This window comes from Lissotriton vulgaris, chromosome 2_1 (assembly GCF_964263255.1).
Source record: "Lissotriton vulgaris chromosome 2_1, aLisVul1.2, whole genome shotgun sequence".
In the NCBI taxonomy this organism is placed as follows: domain Eukaryota; kingdom Metazoa; phylum Chordata; class Amphibia; order Caudata; family Salamandridae; genus Lissotriton; species Lissotriton vulgaris.
Genome location: NC_141687.1, coordinates 59,951,742 through 59,979,322, shown reverse-complemented (window position 1 = coordinate 59,979,322; position 27,581 = coordinate 59,951,742). Strand labels below are relative to the sequence as shown.

General features: G+C 50.9%; 1 protein-coding gene across 2 annotated transcripts in view; it reads right to left on the bottom strand.

Annotated features, from left to right (window-relative positions):
* Positions 1–27,581, bottom strand: part of USP37 (ubiquitin specific peptidase 37) — a 391,659-nt gene that overhangs the window by 302,484 nt on the left and 61,594 nt on the right. The window contains exons 7-9 of one of the 2 annotated variants that reach the window (XM_086954456.1): positions 22,518–22,615; positions 20,084–20,171; positions 10,540–10,692 (exon numbers count right to left, since the gene is read on the bottom strand). In XM_086954456.1, coding sequence (XP_086810582.1) covers positions 10,540–10,692; positions 20,084–20,171; positions 22,518–22,615 — 339 coding nt within the window. The remainder of the gene's footprint in view (positions 1–10,539; positions 10,693–20,083; positions 20,172–22,517; positions 22,616–27,581) is intronic. The other variant, XM_086954457.1, reaches the window with a different exon arrangement.

Below are 27,581 nucleotides of genomic sequence, written 5' to 3'. Positions count from 1 at the left end.
GGATTGTCTCGAAGGAGAGGGAGTAGCCCCTTTGGACAATTTGCAACACCCACTGATCTGAACTGATGTTGCGCCAGTGGTGGAGATGGCGTATGAGTCCACCCACTGGCGTCTGATGGGCCTGAAAGGTCTGACTAGGAAGGCTTGGAAGCAGATGCTGCAGGGGTGGCGGTGGCCTGGCCCACCGCTGGCCCCCTGAACCGCCTCGACAGTACCCACGTCCGCAGCCACGCTGTGGTTGTTGCTGCTGTGGCCTGTGCCTCTAAAGGAACGAAAAGCAGAAGGTGGAGGAGGCCGAGCGGCCCACAGGCCCAAGGACTTGGCCGTAGCCCGGGAGCCCTTAAATCGCTCCAACGCACTGTCTGCCTTGTTGCCAAAAAGGCAAATGCCATCAAAGGGCATGTCTATCCAGGTGTCCTGGACATCCCCTGAGCAGCGAGTTGTTCTGAACAAGGTGTGGCGCTGAAGTGCCACCGTTGTGGAAATCGACCTGCCCTGTGAGTCTGCGGTATCCAGCCCACAACGTATGGTGAACTTTGCTGCATCTCTCCCGGCCGCAATCGTCGAACTGCCTCGGCCTCCTCCGGGCAGTTGGGCAGCACCTGCGCAACCGTGTCCCACAGAGAGTGGGTATGACGACCCAAGAGGTATGCAGTGTTCACCGACCGCAGCCCTAAGCTGGCAGATAAAAACAGCTTCTTGCCAATCTGATCCAGCTTCTTGGATTCCCTATCCGGAGGTGCGGTAGGGAACGTGCGCTCTGGGAAGTTGATGCTTGGACAACCAAACTCTCAGGGGTGGGGTGTTTGGTAAGGAAGAGGGGGTCGCCCGGAGTCGGATGGCGTCGGGCCATGTCCCTATCTATAGGAGCCCCTGTGTTGGGCCTGGACCAGGTACCCAAAAGAACGTCAAAGTGTTTCATTAAAAGGCAGCAAGGGCTCCAAAGAGGTAGCCGCCGGTTGGAGCACTTCTGTCAGGATGTTAGTCTGACTGCTACCATAGGGAGTTCGAGGCAAAGAGCCTCGGCTGCCCTGCGCAAAACCACTGCGTAACTGGCTCCCTCCTCTGTTGCTACGGCCTGGATCGCTAGTTTTCTTTCTAAACGCACCTTTCAAGTCTTTTCCTCTACTTCTGTCTCTTCTATCCATTCTTCCCCTCACGGTGTTCCCCAAGGGTCGATTCTTAGTCCCCTCTTTTTCAACTTTTATGTGAGACCTCTTGCTTTCTTGGCAGAGCAAGCGGGCCTCACAATATATTCTTACGCTGACGACACTCAAATAGTCTACTCACTTTCTACCAAGAATCACTCTTCTACGTCTTCCTTGCAGTCTGGTTTGGAACAGATCTCCAACTGGATGCATAGACAAACTAAAACTAAATGGGGACAAAACGGAGCTGCTCCTATTCGGTCCCAATACATCTTTGTGGGGCCCGCAACATTGGCCTCCGCAGATGGCCCGTTACCTACCCCCTCAGACTCAGCCCGTAATCTCGGGGTTCTGCTCGACAACCAGTTGTCACTGAAGCAACATGTTGTAAAGGTCTCTGCCACCTGTACCACCATCATCAGGTGGCTTAGAAAAATCACATGGATGCTTCCAGTGGATACCCTGAGAACCGTGGTCCAAGCCCTTGCCATCTCACGGATGGACTACGGGAACGTTCTACTCCTGGGCGCCTGTAAGGAGGTAATAAAGAAACTTCAGGTGGTTCAGAACATGGCTGTTCGCCTGATCTGTAACTTACCTGTCAGGTCTCCGGCTACTACCCATCTGCGCAAACTGCATTGGTTGCGTATTGAGAGCCGAATCAAATTTAAAGCCCTCTGCATTATGCACCGTATTAAAATGGATAAAGCGGGGCGTGGCTATGATGGCGGCGTGATCGGTCGCAGGTCCCGGAGGCTCCCTGTCCGATCCCGCCACACTTCGCCCTTTTCTCTAGCCTTATCTCCCTGCGGCGCCCACACCGGCTAGCGCTGTGACCTGCCTCCGCCTGGGCCGCCCGATGTTCATATCCTGCCGCTGGAGCGGCACCGGAGCTCGAGAGGGCCGAAGATAACGAGCCGCGGCCGCAACATGGCGCCTGCCACCTGTTAAGCTCCAACGTGCACTGCCACCAGCGTCCCGGGGGGGACCCACACCTTGCCAAGGCTCCGGATCCCCTGTAAGCATCTGGGCGGCCCCTGCCTGTGGGCCACCCTCGACTCGGCGGAGCGCCTGGTGACTGGGCCAGGTGACTGCCGGGAGTCCCCAAAATCGACTCCCCGGCTTCTGGGCCTACCCGCGCCCGAAGTTATCTGCCCGCCTGGAGCACCGCGCCGCCGGACACAGCAGAGACCTCCAGCTGTGGCGACCCCCCCCCCACAGCACTCTCGTCTGGCCCTCGGAAGGGTCCATCCACCGGGGTCCCAGCTGGGTGGAAGCCTACCATCCTTTCTGCGGCGGTTACCGGGGCCTGGTAGGAGCCGGCACACACTACTCCCGCTGCCGGGGCTGCTCAGGCACCGTGCCCAGGCATAGCTTCTGCGCCCTCCTGCAGCATCCACGAGCCCGAACCGGGGAGACCCTACCGCCTGTGGAGAGTCCCCGGCTCAGCGACCTGGCTGGCGGTGCAGCAAGAGCCAGCCAGGCATCTTTAAACTCGACCCCCCGGCTTCGGGCCTACCGGCGCCGCCAGGGGGACAGGCTGTGAGACGCCGGGGGACCCAAGCCACAGCAGCCCATGTGCCCTGTCGACACCCTGGCCCACGAGACCCACACATTGCAGGAGGAGACCAGGTGGTTGGAGTGGAGTGAGAAATCCGCAGGTGAGGAGCGGGGGAGGGGCACGTGATCGGACCTCGGGGGGCACACTCGGCCTCCGGCGTTTGGCTCTAACTGGCCCACATCCCCAAGTTGGCCCCTGACTACTTCACCATCCCCTTGAGACACTACCTACCACGCAACCCCACAGCCTTCGGGGACTCTGCCTCTCCGGCGAGACACAGTGCGCATCGTTAATCAATTCCTCCCCAGACACTGGCTGCCGCGGTCTACGGGTGGCGCGGCCGCGCTTCTCCTCCCGCACCCCTACACTAAGACTTGTGAGACTGAGGCTGTGAGACACCGGGGCACCCAAGCCACAGCAGCACATGTGCCCTGTCGACACCCTGGCCCACGAGTACTGCACATTGCAGGAGGAGACCAGGTGGTTGGAGTGAGAAATACGCAGGTGGGGAGCGGGGGAGGGGCAAGTGGTCGGGCCTCGGGGGGCACGCTCGGCCTCTGGCGCTTGGCTCTAACTGGCCCACATCCCCAAGTTGGCCCCTGACATCTTCACCATCCCCTTGAGACACTGCCTGCCACGCAACCCCACAGCCTTCGGGGACCCTGCCTCCCCGGCGAGACATAGTGCGCATTGTTGATCAACTCCTCCCCAGTCACTGGCTGCCGCGGTCCGCGGGTGGCATAGCCGCGCTTCCTCTCCCGCACCCCTACGCTACGACTTGTTACGCTCACACAGGCGATATGGCGGGGCAAAGATCGAAGAAAGGGTCGCAGACTCTCCTGGAGCTTCTGGCCAAAACCCAGTCCAAGCCAGGAAAAGACCCTCCTTCCCCCCAGACCACGAAACTGACTACTGCGCCCACGGAAGATCACTCACCCATCACCAAGACTTTCCTGGAAAGCCTCTTTAACTCCTTGAGAGAGGACTTTCGATCTCTGAAACAAGAAATGGCGGGGGAGGTCAGGGAGCTCCGACGGGAAGTGGAGGGCATAGGGGAGCGAGTGGGCGCGGTAGAAGAGGCTGACCAGTCCAGGAGCATGGAAATTACCCTCCTCCAGCAGGAAATCGTGCGTCTCACTGACCAGCAAATGGACCTCCAGGCCCACACGGAGGATCTCGAGAATCGTTCCCGCCGGAACATACGGGTCCGGGGGGTCCCTCAAAAATCAGAGGGGTCTGACATCGTGGGCTAACTGGGAACTCTCTTCCGGTCGGTTCTGGGTGAGTCGGCTAACTTCGAGATACGCATTGACAGAGCCCACAGGGTGGGTCTACCCAGGCGATCCTCAGCACCCCCACCGGACATATTGGCCTTTCTACCCGACTTTCCCCTAAAGGAGCGAATCATCAGAGAGGCAAGGCGAGCCCAACCTCTTCAATTCCAGGGCCACCCCATTGCTCTCTACCAAGACCTGTCCGCCATCACCCTGCAGAAGCGCAAGGAATTCCGTAAAGTGACTGATTTCCTGCGGCAGCACGAGACTCCTTATTCTTGGGTACACCCATTTCGCCTCATTTTCAAATGGGAGGGGAAACTTTACCAGCTGCGCTCGCTCAAGGACACTTGTAACCTCCTGGGCCTTGAACACGAAGTGGATGACCCGACCCAGAGTCAGATCAACGGACCCCGGGACAATGGATGGCAGACGGTGCGTCGAAGACGATCGCCCCCCCGGCCCCTAAAACCAGATGCCTCTACTATCACTCAGGAGCGCACCACGGCGGTGGCGGAGGTGGCCAAAGAAACTTCTTCCTCAGGCTGACGATGGCAAAGCTCGGGAGATCGCCTTTAGCTTTATTCCCTCCTGGATGAGGGTTGGGTTTCGGGCGGGGAGCCGAAGTGTCCGCCACAAACCACGACCCGAATGGAAGACTTCACCACAGCCCTGTACGAACTGGCAGGACTGGGACTATACCCGCGAAACCGTGGGCGTTGGGGCACCGGGTGGGAGCGGGAGTTGGGGGGGGAGGGGGGGAACTGTTTACATCCTTACCTCATGGAGGACAGTTTGACATGACGGGGGGGAGGGAGGGTGGTTTCGGAGGGAGTTTGGGGGGGAACCAGTGTGCCAGGGGGGTTTAAATGTTGCTGAACTGCTGAGACCCGACTTTGTGGCCCTACTGCTTGGGCTCCGCCCGCCGCCTTCACACCACTACGCATCCACGCCATATACACAAACCAGTGTCTACGCTTTTACACCCATCCTCTTCACTAATGGTTAATCCCACACTAAAGATTCTCACACTTAACGTCAAGGGCCTAAATAACCCTATTAAGAGACGGGCGATACTTTCCTATCTAGGACACTCCGGAGCGGATCTGTGCCTACTCCAGGAGACCCACCTGCTACCCAAGGACTGGCATAGACTACGCTCCCGTGCCTTTCCCCAGCAGTTTTTCTCTTCCCTTCCCACCAAGAAAGCAGGGGTTGCCATCCTTATCTCCAGACACTTTAAAGGGAAGGTGGGGACCAAATCAGGGGAGGTTAAAGGCCGCCTTCTCGCCCACTCCTTTCAACTTGGCGACCTACACCTCACGGTCGGATCCGCTTATGCTCCCAATACTGGGCAGGAGGCCTTTTTGAGAAATGCTCTTTCTGAATCCCTTCAATCGCCTGACTCACTCCTACTGATTGGGGGGGGGGGACCTTAATCTAGTCATGGGCACCACCAAAGACAGATCTGGACATCGATACGGGGATACAGGCGCTATCACCACTGCTGGGACGGACTGGATGCGGGAACGGGGCCTAGTAGACCTATGGCGCACCATACACCCAAACACGACACAATATACCTTCTACTCCCATGTCCACCGCACCTACGCCAGGCTGGACCATTTCGTAGGCTCGTCTGAGCTGCTGCCCAGAGTATCCAGTGTTGACATTGTCCCCGCAGCGCTCTCAGACCATGATGCTGTGGAGCTGACTCTTGCTGTCCCCGTCACCCCCCCGTCCCCGCGGTACATGGAGACTTCGGGAAACCATGCTGCAGCGACCAGCGGTCCGCGAGCGCCTCCACACTTGCATCACGGATTATCTAACTAACAATGACACACCTTGCCCTCCCTCAGGGGCGCCTTGAAGTCGGTGGTCCGAGGGGAGCTCATTGCTATCGCCGCGGGGGGAGCAAGGGATCGTAGGGAAAAGAGGTCAGACCTCACTGCTCAGGTCGAGGTACTTGAAAGGGTCCACAGTCGCACAGGCGCCCCCCCGGGTCTGGTGACAGCTGAAGGCGGCCAGAGCCCAACTGGCCTCCCTTGACACAGATAGAGCGGAGTTTGCCGCACTTCGCCTTCGACATACATACTATGTCGGGGGCAACAAGACTAGGCGCTTACTAGCCAGAGCCCTCAAAGCTAAGACCCACCGCGCCAACATCACAGACCTCACTGACGGGGCGGGTAACGCTCTCACTGAGGACTCCCAGATAGCTAACGAATTCCGCACCTACTATGCCTCATTGTACGAGGCTGATACACCGCCCCTCAGGGAGGTAGATTCATACTTGTCCTCGGCGGCCATCACAGAACTGTCCCAATCCAGCGCGACCATGTTGGATGCCCCCATCAGATTGGATGAGGTAACCGCGGCCATATCCAAGCTTCGCCCACTGAAATCCCCAGGCCCGGATGGCTTCTCGGCGGGTTTTTATAAGACATTCAGTCACCTCATGGCCCCGGTTCTTACCCGACTCTTCAATTCCTTTGAAGGCCCGGGCTCTATCCCCCCGGACATGCTGGCAGCTGAGGTAATCGTCCTGCCCAAACCGGGCAAAGCACCGACTCACTGCTCGGCATTCCGTCCGATTTCCTTACTGAATCTGGATCTCAAGCTCTTCACCGGGGTGGTGGCGGCCCGTTTGGGCCCACTACTGCCCGGTATACTGGAACCGGACCAATCGGGCTTCGTGCCCAACCGGCAATGTAGCGACAACACCAAGCGCATGCTGCATCTAATAGATAAAACACACTTCCAGGACTCTGACGAGGCGCTTGTGGCCATCGACGCGGAGAAGGCCTTCGACCGCGTCGACTGGGCTTACTTACAGCAGGTGCTACTCCGCTTCGGTCTGGGAGACCGCTTTCGATCCTGGATAGCCAGCTGCTATCACCGACCGCAGGCCCAAGTCCGACTGGGTGGTACTCGCTCGGACCCCTTCGAGATCCAGCGCGGGACGAGACAGGGTTGCCCACTATCTCCCCTTTTATTCGCCCTCTACATCGAACCATTGGTGCAGAAAGTCCGAGACAACCCGGACGTTACCGGAATCACGTTCGGGGGAGAACCACACATTAGCTTGTACGCTGATGATATCATAGTTGCTCTTGCCCAGCCCACCCGCTCGATACCAGCATTCCTAGGAGAGCTGGACGCATTCGGCATAGTTGCAGGCTTCAAGATCAACAGGGGTAAGTCCCTCATTTTGCCGCTGGGAGGCAATGCCCACAAGAACTCTCCGGCCTCTGACTTCGGCTGTGACCTCCGAGTCACCTCGGAGCTCCCCTACCTAGGGGTCACCCTTACCCACTCGACCGCGTTGACTGCGACCCTGAACTACAAGTCTCGCCGCCCAGATCAAGACAGACCTTACTCGCTGGTCTAAGCAACCTCCGTCTCTCCTGGGCAGAGTGGCAGCGGTGAAAATGTCAACCTTGCCCAAGATCTTATATATCTTCCAGACTCTCCCAATACTCCCCCCGAAGGGCACCATCCCCGACCTTCAAGCAGCACTGCACCACTTTATCTGGGAGGGTAGGCGGGCGCGACTTAACAAACAGCTAGCTCACCGGAGCACGGACGAGGGTGGCCTGGACATCCCCAATTTATTACAGTATTTTCACGCCACACAGCTCCGCTATTTAGTGGAGTGGTATAGACCAGAGTCGGAGAAGAGATGGCTGTTTCAGGACAGGGCCATGGCCCAGCGCTCCTTGTGGGAGATTCCCTTTTTGCCTGCAAAGCACAGACCTGCTTACCTCACCAATTCTCCCGTAACTCGCACAGTCACCAAGGTGTGGGACGCGGTGGCCACTAAACGCGGCCTCACTACTTTTCCCTCTCCATTCACTCCACTACTAGACAACCCGGACTTCCCTCCGGGTAACGATCCCCGAGCTTTCATGCAATGGCGAGGCACGACATGCAGATGCGCAGGGCTTTCTCCCCCTCTTCACCATTAAACTAAACTATGATGTCACCGACCCCCATCTTTTCCAATATTCATAGTCATTGGACCTCGAACTTACGGCACACTGGTTGGGGTGGAGGGCGGGAGATTGGTTGGGGGGTAGGGGGGGGGTTTTGCGGGGTTGGTTAATTCTAAACTGTTGGCCACAAAAGCATGCATTGAGCCTTATTTGCATCACCCTGCTCCTGCTGACTGCCAATTCTGTCTAAGCACTAAATGGTCGTTAGTTACGAAATGCAACCGGTTGGCGGGTTGCATATACTCTGTACTGCAATGCTTTACTATGCTTTCTTCTGGCCTAATAAAAAAACCATTTAAAACTAAAATGGATAAAGCCCCCGAAATATCTGTCCTATTTGGTTCAGCAATATGTTCCCTCCCGCACACTAAGATCTTCTACCCAAAACAAGTTTCAAATTCCGCGGGTCAACAGAGCCAAAATGGGCGGACGTTCGTTCGCCTTACAGGCTCCTTCTCTATGGAACTCTATGCCCCAATCCCTGCGCTCTGAAGTCTGCTATATGACATTCCGTAAAGGTATCAAGACCTGGCTTTTAAACATGTAACTTCCATGCCCATAGTCTTCTCTACTGGTTCATCCTCGGTCTGCTCTAGCACCGGGAAACCTCCGGGTAGCTGTGCGCTCAATAAATACAATTATAATAATAATAATAATGGTCAGCTGAGGTGTCAAGACCACTGGCCTCCCCAAAATCCTCTGCCCAGTCCTCATCATAAGCACATTCCTGTGCTAGAGGGTCCTCAGACCCCTCCCAGTCCTCCCCTTCCTCTGAAGTCTATGGAACAGGCTCAAAATAATGCGGACGGACATAGGGCACAAAAGCCCCCATCGGTGTCAGGCGACGTCGATCCGGCACTATGTCCGGACTGAACCTGTGGACGATGTTGTCCAGAGGAGCGGGCGATGTCGGAAGCGGTGCCAGAGAAATTGGCGCCGGTGGAGTAGTCACAAGGCCGATTGGCGTCGATCGGGGTCCAATCACGGACCCCTGAGGTCTTGCGGCGTCGGGCCGGAGCCGCCGGCAATGTCGGGGCCGGAGCCGCCGGTGACACCGGAGCCGCTGGAAATGGCAAAGCAGGACCACCCCCCATCCCAGTCGGGCCCGCAGGCACACTGATGGGGCCAGACAGCCAAAAGAGTCGGGCCACGGCAGCAAGAAACTCTTGCACCCGAGGAGGCGTCGCCCTGCACCCGGAAAAGGGGGGGGGGGGGTAGACTGGAGGAGACATTGCAGGCTCCGCAGGAGCCGCGGGGGTGGCACCACCCGCACCCTCAGCTGCGATGGGCGAGGGAAGTCGAAGAGCGGAAATGCTTCTTCGACTTCTTTTTGGAATGCTTCGACTTACCTGACCAGAGTGCAAAGACTTAGATCCAGAAGAATCAGGACTGTCTGAGAGGATGTCAGAGAGGTTCACTCTTCTTTCTGATCCTAGTCTGGTCATCAGCATGCCACATCTGCCCTGTTGTGAAAGGTTTTAGGTGGTTCACATGGGTGACCCTTTAAGACATAATGGGGCTTCAGAAGCTGCAGTTTTTCTGCCACATGAAGTGTACTTCAGAGTGAAAACATGGTGGCTGAAAAAAGTCACTGAAAAAAGGGAACAAACCTTGAAAAATGCTTTACATCAGTGGCTGCTGCCACAACACAAGGGGAGTGAGGGATCATTTTAATAAACATACCCTTTTCCTGCAGCCTACGCCGGCCGCCTCAGTCTGAGCTCTCCCAGCAGTCTCTGGGAAAGCAGAGGCTGCTCAGCCAATCCTGGCCAGGATGGTCCGAGCGGCCTGTTCTGCCGCTCAGACACTGCCTGTGAGCCGGCGGCATTTCTCCAACCCAGATGTGAACATAGCTGGGGTGAAGAAATAGAAGTACGCATGTACGTTTGGTCAGCCATCATCTGCCCGTTATGGCCCGTCCCGCCTTGCAAGCATGTCAAAATCAGTCAAAGAAATATAAAATGATATTTTCATTATTTTTTTTTTCTCTGGCTGACCGCCATTCAAGCTGCCCCTGCTTTAAATACTCCACTGAACTATCAACTAAGAAAAACATCAAATAAATGTGAAAAAAGGTTCTGATGGATTAACTGTACAGGTTGGGTAGGGAACATCACACCATGGTCCTAGGCCGGAAACACAGACTGGCAGAGAGGTAACTGTCAATTGGACATGGTATTTGGGGTTTATCTAAGCTTCTTAAATGCATAACCGACCTCATGTTTGCACTTAGATCATGTATTGCAGGTCAGACTTTTTACCTCCATATAATCAGCTTTTAAGCAGCAATCTTGGATCAATATCATGTAATGTGGTTTTACAAAAATTAGGAGTGAAACCAGGAAAAAGGAGCCCTTGACATGCTTATTCGATGCTGGGTTTTATACAATTATGTTAAATTCACAAACCTTTTAGAAACATGGGTCCCCCACAAAAAGAGCATCCCCCACAAAAAGAGCGGAATGATTCTAAGGTTAAAAAGTTATCAATGAAGAACTTATGAAGCAGAACAGAAAAAGTATTTAGATCTCAATTTTCAACTTTAACTTATGCACACCTACCCCTGTAGCTGGTGTGTTTGACTAGACAGCTGAAACCGAGACTTATTCCATCCAGTGTAATCCTGACTCGGTCTCATTTTCTTCACAGAAGCAGGCTGTGAGGTGAACCCAAGTGTTCTCTTCACAGAAGGTGACTGAGTAGGCACATTAGACCTAGAGACCAGCAGAAAAATAAGATGGTTAAAATATACATTGTACTACACTGCCACATTAGCGGACAGCACTACATGCCTGATACACTTGCTGCTGCCCCACAACTGCACTGAATATGCTAAGTTTATGCACTGGCTATAAAACAATGAGACAGGCTGCATTTAATTTCCAATAACGAAGTATTCTTCTGTACCAAATAGTGGTTACTGGCACATTTCTAAGCATTTATTAAGTGCTACTGCAGTCTCCTAAAACACATACCATCAATGTTTTTCTTTCCCCAGATCTGGAAAAAGTGTGTACGATGCAAGCGAGAGAATGGTTTTATAAGAGCGAAATTAGTGCATTATGTGCACGTTAACTTGGGTTGATAGATAAGACTTTCAAGAACACAAATTCATTTAAATAACTGTAGGCTAGCCTTCCCCTAATCAACAGCTAGTGGCCTGAACTATGTAAAAATATTTACATGAAAAGGATTACTTACCCTGTATGTATCTGTTCATAGCATGTAGAGCTGTAGATTCACATGCTCCGCATACTCCTGCCATCTAATATTGGGCACGGACACTGAAAGTTGCTTTTGTTCAAATATTTTTTTTTTGAGTCACGATGTACCCTGTGAATACTCCTTTAACTGGCAATTCACAAGACCAAAGTATGGAGCGGTGAGTAGTAAGAATATAGTGACCATGTGAAATTGAGTAATGTTACAGAGTGGGGGCGTTGGGGGGTAGCGTAGCATGTCAATCTACAGCAATACAAGCTATACACAGACGCTTGCCCAGTAAGTAATATTTTCCATTAATAACATGTGCAGCTCCAGATACATATGCTCTGCATAGACTTTAAAGCAGTACTTATGCCACAGCTGACATTCATCGCAAAACAAAAGCCTGGTGGATGCCAGTTTTATTTTGAACACATTTTTATTTAACATCAGAGCTCCGAACGTTCAGCGACCAGTGCTGAACGTTCGGAGAACGAATGCTGGCCCGTCGGCCAACGGTCGTGCGCAGCACTGGGGAGGTAGTGCACGTGACGACCGTTGGCCGACGGCAGCAGTTAAGGGGTTAACGAGTGCCCAGTATATGCGCTCTGAACCCAAAAACATGTTGAAATTATTGCAAAACTGCAATATGTGCAATTGGCACATAACTTTACTAGCTGTTCATAGTAAGTGGTGCATGTGGGAAGATGGCTCTTTATATGATATACCACTATGTGGTTATATCGTGCAAAGAGTCCAGATATTTACCTAGAAGTGTACAGGGCTCAGTGCAATCTCAAAGTGCTCCATTTGTGGTATTGTAGTAGTGCAACCTTAGGCCTAACACAGAAGAGTGCAAAACAGGTGTTATGCATAGAGTGATCAATGAAAACTCAAAAAGGAGATCCACACCAATTTAAGATACGCTTCTTTCAAGATTTATTTTAAGACCAAGAAATGTGTAAAAAGGGTAAGTATGTTCAAGAAAAATACTTTTCACCTTCAAAAGTGGGTAATTTTTAGGCTTTACAATGTTAACTTAGGGGTGGATAACAAGATAGCGGTTTGGCAGGAAAGTATACAACTTAGTCTTGGTTTTCAGCATCCAGCGGCACAGGGGCGGCGGTGTGCAGGCGGCGGGGTGCAGGGTTCAAACTTGGAATCTGGTGCTAATGTTATCCAATGGAGAAAGGGTACTTGAAGAGATGCTGCTCACAGATGAGTGAAACTGTTTGGTATCCTAGTCGCCGGGAGTTAGAGTAAGCACAGGAGAGGGGCCACAAGACAGCACAAATCTTACACCCTCAGCGGCACTGGGTGCAGAGGACCAACACAGCGTCAGGCACCCAATTCAAGTCAATGGGGAGTTTGGTTTTGCAAAAAGGCTGCAGGCTAGCGCCAGGAGGGCAGGCGAAGAAAACTCACAATTCCCCAGGTAAGTAGAGATGCTACGGGACGTAGGGACACAGTTGGTCGCAGTCTCTCAGACTCAAGGGTTTCAGGTAAGTTCACCTGCATCCGGACCTGCCCGGCACCAGCACCCGCCAAGCCGAACACCAGCAGCAACCACCTCAAGTGCATCCTGCTCAACACCCGCTCCGTCCACAGACACGCCATCGAACTCTGGAACCTCCTAGACGCCACAGCCCCTGACGTTGCCTTCATCACGGAGACCTGGATGAACGCCTCCTCAGCGCCCGACATCGCCATCGCCATCCCAGAGGGCTACAAGATCACCCGGAGGGACCGCAACGCCAACCAGGTGGGAGGAGGCATCGCCATCATCCACAGGAACACCATCCGCATCACGACCGGCACCGACAACACCCCACCCTCCGCCGAACACCTGCATTTCCAGATCCACACCGACCCGAAGACCACCCTCAGAGGCACCCTGATCTACCGACCCCCGGGACCACGCACACAATTCAGCGAGGACATCGCCGACTTAGTCAGCCCGCATGCCCTCCCCTCCGCGGACTACATCCTCCTGGGGGACTTAAACTTCCACCTGGAGAACAACGACTGCAACACCAGCACCCTGCTCGACAACCTCGCCAACCTTGGACTCAAGCAACTGGTGAGCACCCCCACCCACCTCGCCGGACACACACTCGACGCCATCTTCTCATCCAGCAAAGACATCGATTTCAGCCGCGCCACAGAACTCCACTGGACGGACCACAGATGCATCCACTTCACCTTCAGGAGAACGACGATCCACCACCACCAGCAACAGGTTGCGCGAAGAAGCTGGAACAAGATCACAGCAGACCAGCTCGCCGCTTCCCTGAGCCAGCACCCTCCGGCCAGCTCAGCGAACCCCAGCCAGGCCGCCGACAACCTCACGAAGTGGATCAGCAACTGCGCGGACGTACTTGCCCCCTGACGACCCCGCCCAGCAGACCCGGCAGTAAGAAATCCCCATGGTTCACCGACGAACTCAAGAGCTCCAAGAAGAACTGCCGAGCCCTCGAGAAAGTCTGGAGAAAGGAACCCACACCGGACAACAGGACCACCCTCAAGCTCGCCACCCGGAAACACCACCAACTGATCCGCACCGCCAAGAAAACGGCTTTCAAGAACCGACTGGATAACAACGCACACAACTGCAAGGAACTCTTCAACATCGTGAAAGAGCTCTCCAACCCCAACGCCGGAAACGACATCACCCCATCGCAAGACCTCTGCAACTCCCTCGCCTCCTACTTCCACAACAAGATCGCGGACATACACAACAGCTTCAGCACCCATCCGACCCACGCCACGACCACAGCAACGCCGCCCACCACCACCCTCCGAGCCTGGACCCCGATCAGCACTGAAGACACCGTCCGCATGATGAACTCCGTCCACTCCGGATCTCCGACCGACCCCTGCCCTCACCACGTCTTCAACAAAGCCGACGCTGCCATCGCACCCCACCTGCGGGACATTATCAACACCTCATTCGATACCGCCACCTTCCCCGAGAGCTGGAAGCACGCCGAACTCAGCGCTCTACTCAAGAAACCTACGGCAGACCCCACCGAACTCAAGAATTACCGCCCCATCTCTCTACTCCCGTTTCCAGCCAAAGTCATCGAGAAGACAGTCAACAAACAGCTGGCCGCCTTCCTCGAGACGAACGGATCCCTCGACCCCTAGCAGTCCGGATTCCGTGCCAACCACAGCACCGAGACCGCCCTCATCGCCGCGACCGACGACATCCGAGCCCTGATGGACAACAGAGAAACAGCGGCCCTCATCCTCCTAGACCTCTCCGCGGCTTTCGACACGGTCTGCCACCGCACCCTAGTGCAGCGCCTCTGCAACGTCGGAATCCAGGAGAAGGCACTGGAATGGATCGTCTCCTTCCTCGACGGAAGAACACAGAGTTCGCCTACCACCGTACAAGTCAGAGGCCACCGAAGTCATCTGCGGCGTCCCTCAAGGATCCTCGCTGAGCCCTACACTCTTCAACGTCTACATGAGCCCCCTCGCGGCCATCGCACGCCAACACAACCTCAACATAATCTCCTACGCCGACGACACCCAGCTGATCCTCTCCCTGACCAACGACCCCGCCGCCGCCAGAGCCAACCTGCACGAAGGGATGAAAGAGGTAGCAGAGTGGATGACGACGAGCCGCCTGAAACTGAACTCGGACAAGACGGAGGTCCTCATCCTGGGCTCCTCGCCCTCCGCCTGGGACGACTCCTGGTGGCCCCCCGCCCTGGGCACCGCACCCAAACCGATGAACCACGCACGCAACCTGGGCTTCATCCTGGACTCCACCCTCTCCATGACCAGGCAAGTCAACGCCGTCTCCTCGTCGTGCTTCAACATCCTGCGCATGCTTCGGAAGATCTTCTGGTGGATCCCCACGGAGACCAGGAAGACCGTCACCCAGGTCCTCGTCACCAGCCGACTGGACTACGGCAACGCCCTCTACGCCGGAACCACCGCCAAGCTCCAGAAGAGACTCCAGCTGATCCAGAACGCCTCAGCCAGACTCATCCTCGACATACCATGGAACAGCCACATCTCCGGACACGAGAGACCTGCACTGGCTCCCCGTCAACAAAAGAATCACCTTCCGGCTCCTCATCCACGCACACAAAGCCCTTCACGATCAAGGCCCGAGCTACCTCAACAACCGAATCAACTTCAACGCTCCCAAACGCCACCTCCGATCGGCCAGCCAAGCCCTCGCCGCCGTCCCACGCATCCGTAGAGCCACAACAGGATGAAGGTCCTTCTCCTACCTGGCCGCCAAGACCTGGAACTCCCTCCCGGCCGACCTGCGCCGGACCCAAGACCACCTCTCCTTCAGGAAGAAGCTCAAGACCTGGCTGTTCGAGCAGTAACGGCACCGCCCCCCCCCCCCCCCCCCCCCCCCTAAGCGCCTTGAGACCCTACGGGTAGGTAGTGCACTCTACAAATGTCTTTGATTGATTGATTGATTGTAAGGGGATGTCCTTTGGCATTGGAAAAGTCCAGGCAGGTATCTGGGAGGGGAGGTGGCGGAGGTCTTAGATTGGAGGCTGCAGGTATCGAGGTGGAAGCCGGCAGGGTCAGCCCATAGGGCACTCTTGCTCAGAAGCGCAGGGGGAATTATCACAGGATCGGTGGGCCACTTGGACTCAGGCTGTGGACACAGGGTGCAGAGGTGGGTCCGGCAGTGGTTTTGCGGTTCCTCAAAGCACAGGTTTGTTCCTTAAAGTTGGTTTCTTCTGGACATGTCCGATGTCCTCGGGATATATTGTTCTTTGTCGAAGGCAGGTAGTCCTCCCAAGGGTTTGGAGGTCGCTTTTTGGTTCAGGATTATCAAGGTCTTCAGAAATGCATGTAGGGCTGGTGCAGAGTCAGTTTGTTTATGCAGTCTACTCTACTGGTGCGACGTTGTCTCGTTACGTAGTCAGGAACATGATTTCAGGGTCTGGGGATGCCACCTAAATACTAGATTTAGAGGCGTTACAGTGGAGTGACAGGTAGGTACCACAGGGTTCCTTACCTGGGGTGTCTACACTCTCTATTATGCCACTCCCTATAGGAAGGGGCACAGCCCTAGCCTTGATTGCATAAGTCTCACTATCTTCAAGATAGTGGGCACTGAAAAATGTGCTACTCTTCGCCTCCAGCATCTGAGGGGTAAAGTTGGCAGAGGGGGGCTCACCTTTCGTCACTAAGTTTTTCCCACCATTTCTCCAGCCAAAAGTGGAGGTTTAAACCGGGGACTGAAGTCTGCTATTAGCAGCAGAGGCTGGGGTCGCATTACAAAGGCAGCAAAGCCTTTGAATCTGCGCTTTCAAGCTCCAACCTCCACCTAGGATGGGCTTTGTTTTGGCCTTACAGAACCGGGGCTCTCGGCCCATTTTTGGTAGTGGCAGGCTGCCTAAAAACAGTCAGACACCACATCAGAGTTGGTAGGTTTTCAGGGGGCACCTCCAAGTACATCTTTTAATAAATCCAACCCAGACATCAGTGTGGGTTTAAGGAGTTGTTTCGTACAAAACACTTCTGGATTCAGTGAAGCCATCATGGAGCTGGGGAAGTTGAATTGTCGAGTTTCCAGCCCATGTACTCTATATGATTTTCCTGGCACTTACAATATTAAGAAAAGACTAATATTGTACGGACATATCTGCTTATGCAGATAGGCCCACATCTGAGATATAGTGCACCATGCATTAGGGCATGCAAGGCCTGCTAGAGGGGTGGCAGTCTGGTTAGCAGAGACCCAGTACTCTACAGTCCAAGTTTCATCACAAGCCAGGCAAAAAGTAGGCGGGTACAGCAGCAGAAACCCACTGTCCTACAATGGGGGAATACACCCGCAGCATGGAAAGTTAAATGCCACACAGACTGCAGCACATATTGTGCCATCCACCACAATAGCAGTGAAAGCATAGCTTCAGGCCAATCCTGTGTAGTATATCAGCAGCAGCTTAAACCCCGATGTACAGACCTGTCTAAGATCACGCTTTTGACAGGAAGAAAAACCAGATGTTAAATATTAAAAAAAGACAATCATAAGTGTGCCGCATGCGTAATAGCTGATCTGCATTAGATATCCTACAATTGCCCAGTCTGTACTTGCCCTGAATTAGGAGTGAAAGAGAAATGAAAACTGCTACCAAAGCAGAGATATTGGTCTGGGAGTTGGGATGAGAGTTCTTACCGTGACAAAAGGACCAGTTCAAGTGGGCACAGGAATATAATTAGGTTTAAAAAGAGCCTGTCATATCACAAGCAGATTGTCAGGTGACACTTGGGAAGTTCTACCTATTCTCTCTTTTGTTAGGCTGGCACCAAACCCAGAGAGAGGAAAGCTACCCTCTGAAGGTTTTTGAGAGACCACGGAGGAGTCCCATCACAAGCAGATATTAGGTGACACTTGGGAAGCCTCAGCTTTAGTTGCCCATGTCAGGCAGTGAGAGGAACACTACATCAAGATCTGGAAGGTGCTGCTCATTATCTTAGCCGCACCTTTGGGCCTACGCTCTGCCCAGGGGGAAGAATAGTTTATCCAACTTGCATTTTAAGGGCGAAGAGCAAGTTGGATTGTTTGCATTTGCAGTAAAGCCAACCATAACTAATGAAAAAGTGGATAGGGATGCCCGAGGGAATTTGTACCCTTGTTTGAAGAGTGCCCTGGAGTGATACCCACCAACTAGCTGGTACCAGGCAGAAAAATTGCATCTCCAGAAATCGTTCAGAGAACACTTTCAGGACATGCAGATGATCAGAACAGGCCAGTGTCTGAATCGGGAGGATCCCTGAAGGACCAGACCATCACCCTTTTGAACCCAGGAAAAAGATGGGACCTCCAAGGGTCAGTTGGCAGACCAGTGTGACCATAAAGAGAACAAGCTGAAAGAGGGCTTTTCCTGGAAGTTAAGCTAACCTGTGGCAACTGGACCCATTGGGCACTGTAGGACATCCTGAGTCTAAGGTCCTGTGAGCCTTGGTAGTGTGGTCTGGTTCTCAAACAAACCGAGGAGTAAAGTTAGGCACCTTTGAAAAACGTTTCAGAGCTAGAGTGGGTCCTACAGAGCAAAAGTATCTGATCTGCTGTTCCACAGCATCAGACTAAATTTCAGCTTCACAGGTTAAGGCTTCCAACACCTCTAAAAAGATGACCAAGTCCAATTCCATATTTGGACTTACAAAATGTACGAGTTACTTACCTTCAGTAATGATGCATCTGGTAGAGACGATTCTAGCCGCAGATTCCTTAACGTAGAATTACCCCCAGGCTTGAGACTCGATCCAGAAAACATTTTTGCCACAGCATCCCTGCGCGCCGGCAGGACTGCTTCACGCGACTCCGTCCCAGGCGTCATCCACGTACGTGACGTCAGCGAGGTCACATAAGTCCCCACCCCGGCACACCTACATCAGTATTCTTCTGAGAACTTTTCCTCTCCACAACGCGGAGCAGTCAGACAAACTGTGGTCGCATGGGAACAGTGTGCGAACGAGTAGAAAAGGTGAGAAAAAAAAAAAAGAGGACAGTAACGAACACCATAAGGAGCAGTGCCAACACTACAATACTCAAAGGCAGGGAAAGAAGAAACAGAGCATAGCCCTGAGCAGCCACCCTGCAGACAGTCCCCCCCTCGCCCGAGGCAAAGAACATATGCAAATGACAGGAGTAGAACCCCAACCAAGAACAACGAAGGGGAACCAGTTCCAAGACAAACCGGGAACGACAAACCTCCAAGGCAACCCCAGCACAGAGTGACAACCCTCCAAAGGAGCATGGGCCAGGCACGGCCAAATGACCCCAACCCAGAGGTTAGCAGAGGCCACAGGACCCTTAGTAACAAGAGGGAGGGGAGTGACGAGAGTAAAGGCAAGCCTCAACCCCAGAGCAGAGGGGCACATGAGTACCTATAGACCCATCCTCCAAAGTGCCAAAGAGGAGGTAAGGAACAAGACAGATCCCCCGGTCAAAAGAACGAAAAAAAGCACTCACGGAAGCCATAGCCACCCACCGGAAGGCAAGTGCAGAAGTCAAGGTCCTCGCAGAACAGGAAGGGTGGGCCGTGAAGGCATCTGCGGCTAGAATCGTCTACCAGATACATCAGAACAATTTGTAAAGCGCTCTACTCACCCGGAAGGGTCTCCAGGTGCCGGGGGATGGGGGGGTGGGGCCTTTTACTGCTCGAAAAGCCAGGTCTTGAGTTGCTTCCTGAAGGAGAGATGGTCCTGGGTCAGCCGTAGGTGGATGGGGAGGGAGCTCCATGTCTTGGCCGCCAGGTAGAAGGATCTTCCTACGGCGGTGGCTCTACGGATGCGTGGTACGGTGGCGAGGGCGAGGCTGGTCGATCGCAGCTGGCGGGTGGCCGTGTAGAAAGTGAGTTAGTCGTTGAGGTATTTGGGGCCCAGGTCGTGGAGAGCTTTGTGTGCGTGGGTGAGGAGTCTGAACGGGATCCTTTTGCTGACGGGGAGCCAGTGCAGGTCTCATGTGGGCGGAGATGTGGTTGTGCGTGACATCTAGCAGGTGTTCAGCTTATCCTTTGAGGAGGTAACTTGCCCATCCCAAATTATCCGCTTTCCTACGCAGAGGATACGCTTTTAAGATCTTTACGTTTTGATCAGTCATCAAGTACTGGAGAGCAATGACTGAAGTTGAAACAAAGGAATTTCTTCTTGCATGTTCTGCTCTCATAAGGTAGCAGTGATCTGTTGGATTATCTGTAATTTGATTTCGCAATTCAAAAACACATGAACATCTTTCAGTTTGATTTCAAGCAGGGACCATGGGAGATAGACAAAAGAATACATTACCAGTAAAGCAGCAGATTCAAGAAATACAGATCATAGGAAACAGCCTAATACAGACAACCTCCAATGAACTAAATACTCTTTCTCCAACAATCACACCTGTATAATCCAGAAGTATTAGCTCACCTCTCTGTACTGGAATTCCCAAAAGAGTATTCTTTTGAAGGTCTGCTGCTATAAAAGGATGAGGACTGCATTGGGAAGACCCCTGAAACTGCATTGGGGGGAAAACAGGAGATTAAAATATTCAATTAATTCAGCATGCAACCAGTACTAGATGTACAGGACCAATATAATTAAACAACCTTCATAGAATCACATGCTTGAATTGCTCCCACCATCTAGCTGGCGTCACACGGTAGTGTTAAAATAGCAGTATAATTCACCATGCATGCAAGACTTTACAGCGTCATTATATGAAAAGATAGGATTTCCAGCCAATTAGTGGAAAACTGGTAGATGAAGATAGGATAACTAGATTGAACAGGATATTGGCAGGAAATACCAGAGACAATAATAAACTACCCTGAAAAGGAGAGGAAGTTGGACTTTTGATGTGTAATAGTGTTGTGAATAACAATGCATACAACTCTCCCCTCTGTTGGCGATCGATGAGATTCAAAGCCAAGCAATAATGACAGACCTTCAGAGACAGCCAGCAACCAGCAAAAACAGATCACTTCTGTGTGGCATTAACAAACCTGTTTGTTGTACAGTACCCACAAGAAAGCACACAATATACCCGGAGAGACTGCCCATAAGAGGCAGCATGCGAAAGAGACGGCGCATGAGAGAGAGCGCTCAATAAGAAACGTACATGTTTGAACCCCGATCGATCAACTAAGACTTCTATCCTTTCAAGGTGCGTAAAAAAAAGCTTGTCCTTTTCAGTGCACGATTGTAAAACTAGTAAAAAATGTTACAAGAGAAACAAGTGACAAAACACAAAAATGCCAATAGTAAAACCAGGATCTTCTGTTCACAATGTATGCATGGACACAAGGTACACACACTGGTGGTTTGGAGGAGTTACAGAAGGATGCCAGGTATGGTACAGTGGAGTTTGGCCAGTAATGCATGATGTCAATTTTAGAGCCGCTGTGTTAGGATCTCCATTAGGACACCAGTGTCAGTCGTGGTGACTGGGGTTATGGATGCAACTGCAAATTGAATTTTTCCTGAGTAAAGGGGTTGCAGTACAACTGGGTGTGAAATTCTGAGGACTGGGTTGACAGGACAGAGGTAACCAACATTTGGGAGTGTACGGTGGCAATATAAATGGGTATAAGCTGTGCTCAGGGGTGCGGTTGTTGTAGGATTACCAGGGACCCAATGGATAAGAGGGACAGGCATACTCCACTCCAGCTAGGAGGGTGTGCCCACTCTCTGGGACATTTTGATGTGGCGTAAGAGGTAGCAGGATGCCACATCATGACTTCTTTGGGAGGTGGCACAGAGTAGTGCAGGCCCCTTGAGTTATGGACAAGGGCCTAGTACTGTTGACAGCTGGGCTTTGGAGAGTTTTTACAGGAAGGTGGGGAACTATAGAATGCAGTTTGCTTCCAGTTTTAACAGATATATTTATATATATTTATTTTTTGTGGCATAGTCCTGCTTTCTCATAGTTTTCACCCATGAACAATGTTATCTAATTATACAGAGTAATGTACTTTCAAATATAACTTTTTGGCCTGCAAATTTTGGTATTCCATGGTGCAATCACTGGGACAGAGGCATCCGTTTAAATGAGATGAAGTGGCACTTATTTCAAAAAGGCTGAAAGTTTTGTTAGACTTTGTTACCGCCAAATCGGATTTAATGTGGGGTCAAATAGGAGGATGGCATGGTACAGAGTGGTTGGGCAAAGGGAGTGCAGGACTGTAGTTTTAGCAATGCTTTGTTTCATGCTAAATCTATTTGCGGACAGTCTTTACCAATGCATACAGTTTGTGTGATTGCACGAAAATACCACCCCATGTAGAGAAAATATAAAGGAGCACTACTGGCAACAGTAAAATAGGAATAACATTTTTAAAAAAACTACTATAAACTGTTAACAGGTGTAAAATTAAGTTCACTTTCAACATACTCCATCTACATTTAGCACCACGAGACCTCACGTTGAGTTGCGCGCTATACAAGAATATTTGACATTGACATTTCTGTAACCTTCCAATTGTATTCTTTAGCACCGCTTGATTGGATATTGTTAAACTCATGCTAGTGCTACATCTCAATGAACCTGTGACAAGCCACCACAATGGGAGGATACAAATTTGCACCAACTACCCATCCTGCCACCAACTCAAGATGGAAAATAGAATTCTTTACGAAAGTAAATCAAATTATCAGAGCTTAAGGCAGTATTTTATTGACGGACCGATAAGGTATCCATACTTTGACATCAAGCCCCACTTTTCCTTTCTAGGGTCAGATAGGTGCATATATAGGGCACAGAAGTGGTTATCACTAATGTCACCTCTTTGTATTTAGTTTAAAATTCCTTGAAACTAAAAACTAAATCAATATGTACAACCCTTTATTGCCAAGAGCCAAATACCTGTTACTTTATTCTCCTCAGTTTGTCTCAAGACCAACTGTTTTTCTCGGCTGCGGTTTAGGAATTTCCAAGCTGGATCAGCCACAGACTTGTTACTGCTGAAGAAAAAGAAAAAAGATGCACAAATGAATTCTACAAAAAAAAAAATAATACTCTCAAAATCTTCTGCACACAGCAACTAGTTCTCTGCAATGTATTCTTTCCACATGTGAGCAAATACGAGATTGGAGTGCCAACCTCTGCTAAAAAGTATGGTCAAAAACATGTAGCTAACCAGATGAACACAGTTGACTCGCACTGAGAAACTCCCCAACAACGAAGGAACACAACTGTCAAAAAAAGGACAGACCCTGCATAATAGTCATTATTGCAGAGACCCAAATGTATCTTCCACTAGTTACCTAAAAACTAAAGGGGACACGAGGAAACTGTAAGAAAGTACCCTCTTTTTGCATGGTTGCCCCCACTTTTTGCTGAACTGCTGATGTGCGTTGACTGAGTGTGCCCTGGGTTCCTGCCAAACCGGTACCCTGGGCCTAGGTTCTTTCCCTAAACAGCATTGCAAACAAAACCCAATTAACACTCTTTGGCCACAGGTCAGTCTCCTGTAAATGGTACCACATGTACCAAGGGCACTGTGGCCAGGGAAAGCATCTAAGGGCTGCAGCACTCATTGTGCCACCCTTCAAGGCCCTGTACCTTTACAAACACACACTGCCTTTGCAGGTTGCGTGTTTTTGGCGCAGAACAAAGTGAATAGTTGACATGGCACACACCCCTGTGTGCCATGCCTACAACCCACTGCCCTGGCATAGGTCAGCCACCCCTCTAGCTGGGTGCACTATACCAGTGGTGAGGGTACAGGTGCACTAGTCCTGTACCCCTACAGTGTCCAAGTCCATTCTTAGACATTGTAAGTGCAGTAATGCCATTAAGAGTATATGGTGCTGGGAGTTTGTCATTACAAACTCCACAGTACCATAAAAGTATTGACAACTGGGAAGTTGGGTACCAAACTTCTCAGCACATTAAACGCACACTGATGCCAGTGTGGGATTTAATGACAAATGCACACAGAGGGCATCTTAGAGATGCCCCCTGAAAAACGACTTCACACTAGAGTCCATGCTGAGTGGCTGCTCACCAGCTGCCACCACCAGACGCGTTTCTAGAACCCTGGATTGAGCCTGCTGCTCTCGGGGGCCTGAAACAATGCACATCCTGGGACAAGGTGCCAAGCTTCCTCCCCCAGGATGGGCAGGGTTCACGAAGGAGAAGCTTCAAAAGGCATGCTGCCTTTGTGAGCCTCTCCAGACCATTTGCTGATTTCAACAACTGGTCCCCACTGTTTCTACCTCCCACTTTGGGCGGGAGAACCGGCGGGAAAAACAAGTGAGGCATTGAGGTGTGCCCACCTCTGCCAACTCCACCCCTCAGGTGGGGAAGCGAGGTGAAGCACAACCTCGAGTCCCCGCCATCTTGAGTATGGGGTTTAAACAAACAATGGTCCTAGACCTATAGATTGAAGTACATTGATCAAATCAGAAAATGAATAAATATTCAAAAACCAGAAGCACCTATAATTAGTCTGCTGTCTGTAAATCAAAGACTAGATCTTTGGAAAGAACCTAACACCACGGTTTTTTGAAAAATATTCTTATTTAATTTTCTGTATTCATATTTTTTGCATGATTTTTGTCAATAAAAACATATAGGTTGCCCCAAGACGGGAAAGTGCAAAGGAAAAGTGTGATTCAAGGGGGTGAACAAGTGAGGTGAAGAAAAGGGATTGCACAATAGTGAAAAAGAGATAAATTTATAATTATAACAATCAATCAATACCGGACACAAACATTCAAAATTCGCAGTATTGAGCACCTGACCATTAAAGATAAATTAATTTAGATTGCAATCGACAACATTGTAGTATTCATGTATCAATATCCACAGTCTTGCACTGTCTACAATGTTGGAGGGACACTGGTCTAAGGTGTATATATTGAAAATGTTGACGTTTCGACTCGACTTATTCCCAACCGGTGATTTGGACCTGGGGATTGAGAGTCTTCATCAGGACAAGGAACAAAAACGAGGCAACCAGGGAGTAATGAATAACCCCTTAGTAGTAGAGAAAACGTTTGGGTGATCTGAATTCACCACATCTCAACAGGGTACCTTGAAATCATCTTGGTCCAAGTGGTGGAGACGTTATTTCTTATTTGGACCTGGCAGGTGATACCTTGATAGTGTCTGAACACTGCCTCCAAGGTGGGGAAAATGCTTTCCGGAGGAGCCGCTGTATTCACGATTTCAGCGTAACCATCCGAGCCTCACGGTGCTTCAGGATGTCCAATTAATATAAAAAAACTCCCTCTTAGTTGGAACCCCGTGCTTCCGTACGCGAAATAGTCTGTATCCGAGCCTCACGGTGCTACAGGATGACGACGACATCCTGTAGCACCGTGAGGCTCGGATACAGACTATTTCGCGTACGGAAGCACAGGGTTCCAACTAAGAGGGAGTTTTTTTTTATATTAATTGGACATCCTGAAGCACCGTGAGGCTCGGATGGTTACGCTGAAATCGTGAATACAGCGGCTCCTCCGGAAAGCATTTTCCCCACCTTGGAGGCAGTGTTCAGACACTATCAAGGTATCACCTGCCAGGTCCAAATAAGAAATAACGTCTCCACCACTTGGACCAAGATATGATTTCAAGGTACCCTGTTGAGATGTGGTGAATTCAGATCACCCAAACAACGTTTTCTCTACTACTAAGGGGTTATTCATTACTCCCTGGTTGCCTCGTTTTTGTTCCTTGTCCTGATGAAGACTCGCAATCCCCAGGTCCAAAACACCGGTTGGGAATAAGTTGAGTCGAAACGTCGACATTTTCAATATATACACCTTAGACCAGTGTCCCTCCAACATTGTAGACAGTGCAAGACTGTGGACATTGATACATGAATACTACAATGTTGTCGATTGCAATTTAAATGAATTTATCTTTGTTGGTCAGGTGCTCAATACTGCGAATTTTGAATGTTTGTGTCCGGTATTGATTGATTGTTATAATTATAAATTTATCTCTTTTTCACTATTGTGCAATCCCTTTTCTTCACCTCACTTGTTCACCCCCTTGAATCACACTTTTCCTTTGCACTTTCCCGTCTTGGGGCAACCTATGTTTTTATTGACAAAAATCATGCAAAAAATATGAATACAGAAAATTAAATAAGAATATTTTTCTAAAAACCGTGGTGTTAGGTTCTTTCCAAAGATCTAGTCTTTGATTTACAGACAGCAGACTAATTATAGGTGCTTCTGGGTTTTGAATATTTATTCATTTTCTGATTTGATCAATGTACTTCAATCTATAGGTCTAGGACCATTGTTTGTTTATATCTCTAATTACCCAGGTCCATACCTTAAGGGTTACCCCATTCTCGTAATGGTTATCTTGAGTATGGGGGCGGGGGGACCCAGCCAACCAGGGACAGGCTTCTGCCCCCCTCCCACAGGAGAGTGGAAGAACAGGGAGTCTACCTACCCCAGGTAAGAGACCCATTGGTTCCTGCCCTTTACCTACCTGTAAAGCCCCTAAATCTAGCATTTAGGGGGCACCCTGAACCTTGCTTCCTCAGATTAAGAAACCACAAGAAAAGATAAGAAGGACCGAAGAGTCGTGCAGAGATAACAAGGCCCACCGTCTCCACTCGAACCTGCGAAATCCCGGCGTGTCCTGCAGCCAGCAAACTCAAAAACCTCAGAGGACCTGCCTGCCTTTGCTTCAATTTATTTTTATTTATTTTATTTTGAAAGTTTTATATAGCGCGAACAAGATCTTTGCAGATATCAGAGCGCTTTACATAGAGCAGGAGAGCGCGTAACATCGTGTAACAGACAATTAGACGTAGCAACTGAAGGTAATAACTAGGGAAGGTACATGAGGGAGCATAGTCAAACAGGTAAGTCAATAACGCTAACAGTACTAATAGGTGGAAGCAAAGATGATCATGTAAATCGATAATACAAGTAATGCAAATAGGCAGAGAGATCGAAACAGGTAGTACAGTTCGGTGCAGAGTCTTAAAGAGTCCGAAATAATATTTCAAGTGAGTTTAGCCATGAGGATAGCTTTTACTTTCTTAAAAAGTGTAGTGGAGGTGATGAGCCTGATTTCAGGAGGGAGTGAGTTCCAGATCCTGGGTGCCATTCCTGAGTACGAGCGTTTGTAGGTTTTTTCCTTCCGGAATCTTCGAGGCTTCAGCAGAAGATTGTTTGCGCTTCTGGTGTTTCTAGTGCCGCCAGAAATTGTCAACTTCTGAGTTAAGTAACAGGGTGAGCTCAGGTGTACCGCTTTGTGTGTCATGCATGCGATTTTCAGGTGTATTCTGGCTTCCAGAGGTAACCAGTTCAGGGATTTCAAGTCAGGGGTAATATGCGAGTTCTTTTTTGACCCAGTGAGGAGTCTCGCCGCAGCGTTTAGAGAAGCTCTTAGAGGTGCAGTAGTAGTTAGGGGGAGTCCTCAGAGGGCGATGCTGCCATATTCTATTCGAGGGATGACTAGTGATTGTACTGCAGTTTGGAAGTCTTTGGCTGGAAGGAAGGGTTTAAGTTTCCTCAAGGTATTGATTTGGAAGTTCGCTCCCTTAGTTGCCTTGCTGATATGTTGCTGCATGTTGAGATTGGTGTCAAGTGTTATGCCTAAAGATTTTGCGGAGTCCACGATGGTGGGTTGGACATTGAGTGCGGTTAGATGTTTGAGCCAATTTTGCGTGGTAGCGATCTTCGCTCGAGGTGAGATCAGAAGGAACTCTTTTCAGAGCATTGAGTTTGAGGTGATTATCGGCAAGCCAGGATTGAGTGCTTCTGATTGTTGGGTTCAGGCGCACAATGTCTTTGGGGGATTGTAATTTGAGATAGAGTTGGGTGTCATCGGCGTACATGTGGAAGTGAACATTGGATGCTTGTAGCAAAGTGGTGAGAGGTTCCATAACTAGGTTGAACAGAGTTGGGGATAGGGAGGAACCTTGGGGGACGCCTAGCGATACAGGTACTGGCG